Raw genomic sequence first — 6,524 nt, 5'->3', positions numbered from 1 at the left:
ATTTTATGTTACAGCCTTTTATTGTTAAGAAAGTTTATCTCAATACAATGAGACAAAATAAAGTATTTCTGATGAAAACTGTTAATTTTGCCATTCTTGTTTTCACAATTGATGTAGAACTGCTAAATTCCACGAAGTACACATTTTTTTTCCTAAAAAAAAGGCCACATATTAATTTGTGATTAATCGCAAGTTAACTATGGACAATGCGATTAAAAAATTTAATCGCCTGAAAGCTCTAATCTAAATACAATAATAGCAGCCTTGTCTTCGAAATCGCGGGACGAGGAAACTGCAATTCTCTGGATTGCATTTGCTTCGCCATTGCGTGTTATAATTACTTGAAATAAGTACAGTATAAGTTAAATAAAGTGATATGGATGCTATTGTACTACAGGTGTATTCTGGCCTAAAATCCAACACATTAGTGTTGCTTTATTAACGTGATATTACTCTACTGTGCATTACTAGAGTAAAGTGTTGCATAGCGACCAAAGCCTGTTTTTCTCTGGTATTCTGTTAATCGTGTGAACGGCTGAAGAGTTGCTGCAGTCCAAAGAATGTCAACCCTGGAGCGAAAAGATTAAAGATGAAAAGGGACCTCAACAACCTGCTGTTTCATTCTCTTTTTATGGTACCTTTCAGTCTAAGTTGGGGCGTTTTATTCTTTACTATCCTATTAAAGATTGAGCTTCATTTTCCTAAAATGTATTGGATTTTTAATGTCCAACATAAACTTAAACCTTGAAATTTACTTAATTTTCAAAGCTAAAAACCTGTAAAATAATTTATTTAAAGCACAGTTTTTAAATGAGGTTTGAGGACTTAGAAAAAGGTCATGCATTTTTACTGTTTATACAACTTTAGAACGTCTAAAACTGAAGTCATGGTTTTTCTCTCTCACGGTACATGCAGCCTGTTCCTTTCAACTGACCTGGAAGCGGTTTGGGAGGAGGAAGTTTGGGGTTGCTGCTCGGTGTGTGCACACTGCAGATCTTAATGAAACCAGCCATGAGCATGATGAGCGCAATGCCCATCAACAACACCGCCCACCAGTGAGCCTACAGGAAGACAACAAAAACCAAATGTGATCAAGAGAATAATCAAGTAAACGATCTCATCTGTCCAGAAGCACGGAGACGGACACATACCACGATCCACTCGGCGATGTTTTCATAGAGCTCTGGGTTGAAGATGGCCTTCTTTAGCCTGGCGAGCGGTCCGTCTGCGTCCACCAGTCGGCACTTCATGAACACGTCACAGTAGCCCTTGAAGTCGTTGCACGGCGAGCCAGCTGGCAGCGTGGTTACTTTTTTGTTGAAGAAGCGAGCCAAGCGCTCTGATCCGGTGCTGCTGCACGTGTTTGGGTTCACTGAGGATAAAGGAGGCAGATGACAGAGGTGAAAAAGTGAAAAACTTTAAATGAACGAGCGGAAGTAGATTTTGGAAGACGACGCACTTTTCTCCATGCAGCAAACATGGCAGAGCTCCGTCTCATCCTTGCCATCTTGGCTGGCACAGGTGCACGCTTCCAGTCCGTACTTCTCGCAGATGGAGCCGGAGCAGCCCTGCGGGGGACGAGCACAGGGACAGGCGAGATCAGAAACTGACGGCGATGGATAAAGTGTTGTCATAACAACCGGTTCTTTCAGGTGTGAAGCTGCTCACCCCGTTGAGGCAGACTTGCGTTTCTCCGTGGCAGGCTGTGAAGTTCGCCTTGGGCTCAGACGTGGGGCAGGAAGGACTAGCTCCATTACACATGCCCTGGTGAGCACACTCGGACTCTTCCCTGCACTTCTCACTCTTTCCCTTGTGAGTGCACTCAGCGGTACAACAAGGACCCTGGCTGGGGCTGATGGGAAAAAGCCAATGATGAGTCAAGACACATCATATCTGGGTTTGCCGATTTAATTTGTTAAATAAATAAATAAAAATGAACACTGACCTGCAAGCTTTGCCGGGCTTCAACTTGCACTTTTTGTTGTCTGGCTGGTTGGCATCGTAGCAGCACTGGTCTCTGCACTGATCGCTATAGCCGCAGTCACACTCCTCTCCAAGTTCAACCAGGCCGTTTCCACAGATGGGCTGGCCCGATTCTGTTCAGAAGAAGAAATACAACCCAAGTCTTATTATGCATAGAATTTTACACTATTAAACTTTTGTTATAAACAGCAGGATTGAGATCTTTTAGACATTCCAGAAAAGTTCAGTGAACAAAAAATGATTTTGAACACAATGAATCGAACAACTAAAGCAGAATGTTTCTTCAGTTGTTCTGTCCAGGTATTTTTAAATAATAAGATTAATAAAGTGATCTCTTATTTTTTGGGCTAATTTTACTGCTTATTAAAGCATAAAAAAGCTTTCTACTGGGCATTAACTACATGATTAAGGTGACATATCACGTGTTTATGCTTCACGCCGAGCATGAGGGTGAGATTGGAGTGGGAGTAACAGTTCTAGATCACAAGTGGATTGTGGGAAAAGTGCTGCACTTACTCACGTCACAGTTCTCACAATAGAAAAAAACGGTGACTTTTTGCAGCACGTTTGCCACAAAAGCTGGTGAAGATGTTTTGCTACAAATGTTGGATCAATGATTTCTAGAAAAGAATAGGCTGTACTTGAGGCAGTACAATGAAAAAAAATAGATTTTTTTTCCCGGACAAAAGTACGTCAATCTGCAGTTGTTTTATGTTATTTTAAAAGAAGCTTTTTCGTCTGTGGGCTTTTCTGTCTCATCTCACCCTTTCACCCTTCTTCCATCTATCATCTGTAGCACTGAGGTTTACCTGAGGTCAAAAAATACGCAGAGCGATTCGCAATATAAATGAAAAAAAGACAAATAGATTACCTGCATAAAACAATTTCAAGCATCATTGGGTGAAATAACTTCAGTGGGAACTAATTACATTCCTCTATTATCTGAAAAATTATGATAGGACATAAAATATGCAAAGGTGGTGTTGCAAAACTAATATCAGACTCTAAAGCTGCTGGAATGAATTCATGGATTAAGTCCATTTCTGAATGCAGACACTAGAACGTGCGGATGACATACCAACAAAGCAGTTGCCTCTCTTCTTCTCCAGCACCTGGCTGATGTTGCGAACGCTACAGATGGAGAACTTGTTGTTGTTGAGTTTGTCTCCGGATGTGGCTCTTGCATACATGATGTAATTTCCCTTCTCCTTCTTGTCTTGGCTTTTGGATTCTCCGGGGGTGCATTCAGACCCAGAGTCGTGCTTGAATAGAGAAATAAACAAAGAGAAAATCAAAAAAGTTGGAAACGATAGAAGGGCAGGATTCATAAATTATTTTTGAAGCACACACAAACATCAGATTTTAATAGCTTACCGGGGAGCCAAAGTTGTGGCCTACTTCATGAGCGAAAGTGATATGAGAGACTTTCGGAGGGACGTGGGAGGCGTAGTTCTGTACAGTGATGATACCAGTGTTGAGCGACTTCTTTTTTCCATCCGAGTACAGCTTGCTTTTTTCACAGATTCCTCCAGAGCTCCCTGGTTTTTGAAAAAGAATTCATGAAAAAGGAAAAATTTAGAGTGGAAAACCTGAAGATTATTTGTTCCTTAAAGACCTGCTCCAATAAAAATCATATTTTTGTGTTTTAAATGTGCTCTTGTAGACTTGGTAGAGAAGAATTTATGATTAAAACTGTGTTTCTTAGTATTTAATTCAAATCAGGATCAGATAAAAACCAAATGCTTGAAAAATACTCTTAACTAAAATGAAATGGGTGTGCTAAATTCTACCTTTCATTAAAAATCATAAAAATATTATGATAAAATATTTAAAATTAGGATAAAGCACTTTTTTGTAATTAGAAGAAGGTTTTTTTTGGTCTAAATACCTGAGGGGGCTCCCACCCAGGCCAATCCCAACACCCCATCATCAAAATCTCGGTCTGTGAAAACATAAGCCAAGCAGTAGTCGTCGTGGTTCTGCTCCGAGTTGAGCTCCAGGAACTTCTCCACCCCGATGTTGGCAAAACGGAACGGGTTGCTGCGGTCTTTTTCGTCTGTGGTGGTGTTGATCTGTGGATGAAGAGAGATTAGATCACAGACAACTAAACGTGAATGTAAACCGCTCGTGTGCACAAAACTCACCCGAATCCTTTTCACCATGAAGCTGATATTACGGATGCCCATGAAATCCGTGCCCTGATAAATGGCATCGATGGCTTTGACGTGACTGGAGATCTGGAGGTGAAACATCAGAGTTAAGAGCAGAGACAAAAATGTATGGATTATTGACTTCTAAAAGGTGACTTTTCCCTCTTTCACAACCATAAATTGAAATTTTAGCTTCAAACTCATAGCTAGCTGCTTTAAATGAGAAAAATAATCAGTGCTTCAAACTAATAAAAAACAACAACAGTTCAGTACAGGCATGAGTGATGCTTGTGGTTTACCTGAGCTATGACAGCTTCTCTGGTCTTGTAGTATTTGAAGAAGAGGTGGTCAGTCTGAATGAAAAGCTGACAGGTGTTTTTATCAGCCTGGGCCATCCTCCTCTTTCTAAGCAGAACAGGACCGTCAGCATCCGCCTCAGCGTGGAGCTCCTGCTGTTAGAAGCAAATACCAAAGGTGCAGGCATGCACAACGTTAGACAAAACACACGTAACCATATGAATCATTCAGCCACACAGTCGGTGAATAAATCATGTGAGTAGCATGTGATTCCTGAACTGCAGCAGTCCAGATTACTGCAGGATTTGGGTTGTGGGATTTCTCACAAGATCATCAAGCAGTTCACTTATTTTAACCTTAAGGGAACTAGTTGAAATTTATCTAAAGTTTCTAAAAGGAATTTGTTGCTCAAGTTCTTGAAGTTAAAAAAAAACCCAACAACTGAAGATAAAATGTTAGGATGCTTTTTTAAGTCTTAATCTGTAATGTCAAAATTTTTTCAATATTCAAAATTAGTCAACAGAAGCAGATCTGCAGGCATCAATAGATAAACTAGACTTGCAGAAATTAAGTTTTTCATGAAGAAAAGCTTTTGTAACTTCAGATTTGATGCTTCAGCTTCATAGAAATCAATGTTTCTGTCAGCAGATTTTGTGTTCTTTAAGGATTTTTAGTTGTCATTTTATTTAACATATGACATATTAATACTAAAGACTTCCAACATTATTTTTGATTGTCTCAATTATGTTTATTGTCCAGATTTCTTAATTTAATTCTCCAAATCTTAGTTTTTTTTTATTTTGTTCCTTTTTTCGTGTATTTTCTCCAAATGTACGTTGAGATTCATAAATTGTTTGTCTGTGAACCAGGACTCCACATTTGGCAGTGCTTTTAACGTCTCTCAGGTGACAGGATCCAGGCTCAGATCAGAAAGTGCTGCACGGCAGGCAGAAAATGGATCCAGAAAATGACATTGCCTGAAAAAAAGTTGCATTTGCTTTCACTCCAAAAGTGGGAGCAGCCTGCCAGGAAAAAGCTCCAAACCTCAGACTCATCGGCTCCAGGGTGGTTCTTTCTAATAAACAGATCTCTGAAGTTGGAAAATTGAAAGTAACTGCAAAACACCTGAGCTGGGATGTTACAAATCAGTCAAACACACAAAAGAAAAAAATGTGCATAGTAAACACAAAGGAGAAAATTGTAATTATCAGAAATATGTGGCCCTTTTTGTGGAATATATTAATACTTCTGTTTCAAACATCAATTTATTTAAGAAAATTAAATGTTGGTGATCTTAATTCACTTAAATGATCCTAAAAATTTGATGAGTTTTCTTAACGTATGGATGAATAAATTAAAGCATAAATTAATAAAACCAAACAGAAAAGACAACGGGAGGACGGTTCATTGTTTATGCTCAAGTAATATATAATAATTACCATTAAAATCAAGTTACTATTATTTGTAGACTATAATCTGTGTGTGTACATTTTATTTTATGGTGGAATAAACTTAGACATTCATTTTTTTTATTAAACCACCAAAGAAAAGGCAAAAATTACTTTCCCGACACTGTTTTTTGAAATGAAAATAAACCAAAAATAATTTTGAGAGGAATTTGGGACACAGAACTGTCATGTTGGTTGCATAAGAAACCTGTGCATGATATAACGTATGATTTATAATAAATGTATGCAGCGTTAATCAAACGCAAAGCTGAAGCTGTGAGCTCACATTGCGTGCAGGAGCTTGAAGGCTCCTTTTCAGACTTCAGTTAGATTTAGAGCAACAAGCAAGTGATGGATAATAAATAAACAAATCTAACATGCCAACAGATTTAAAAGCACACCACTTAAATGTGCTAGACACTAAAGTTAGACAGAAAAAAGTGGGTCTACATCGGCAGCTTTTACCTGAAAATGCCAGACCTGCATTAACAAGGTGAGTGACGTAAATTTAACCAACACTTTCATAGATAGTCATTGGAAAGAGCCGCTTTAAGTGTTTATCAAAACTCACATTGTTCACCTGCAGTATGAACATTTTGTTCCCAGAAAATACATTAATATAAAACCTTGTTGGTACCATCTTTTT

At 38.7% G+C, this 6,524-nt stretch overlaps 1 protein-coding gene across 1 annotated transcript in view; it reads right to left on the bottom strand.

Annotated features, from left to right (window-relative positions):
* LOC112152362 (disintegrin and metalloproteinase domain-containing protein 10) overlaps positions 1–6,524 on the bottom strand; it is a gene marked incomplete in the record, with an annotated part of 24,055 nt that overhangs the window by 10,705 nt on the left and 6,826 nt on the right. The window contains 10 exon segments of the mRNA XM_024281888.2: positions 935–1,061; positions 1,152–1,372; positions 1,460–1,568; positions 1,669–1,852; positions 1,946–2,096; positions 3,062–3,245; positions 3,358–3,521; positions 3,872–4,055; positions 4,128–4,220; positions 4,433–4,585. Of these exon segments, the coding sequence (XP_024137656.1) occupies positions 935–1,061; positions 1,152–1,372; positions 1,460–1,568; positions 1,669–1,852; positions 1,946–2,096; positions 3,062–3,245; positions 3,358–3,521; positions 3,872–4,055; positions 4,128–4,220; positions 4,433–4,585 (1,570 nt within the window).

Source organism: Oryzias melastigma, linkage group LG6 (genome assembly GCF_002922805.2).
Source record: "Oryzias melastigma strain HK-1 linkage group LG6, ASM292280v2, whole genome shotgun sequence".
Classification (NCBI taxonomy): Eukaryota; Metazoa; Chordata; class Actinopteri; order Beloniformes; family Adrianichthyidae; genus Oryzias; species Oryzias melastigma.
This window is presented reverse-complemented; position numbering and strand designations above follow the sequence as displayed.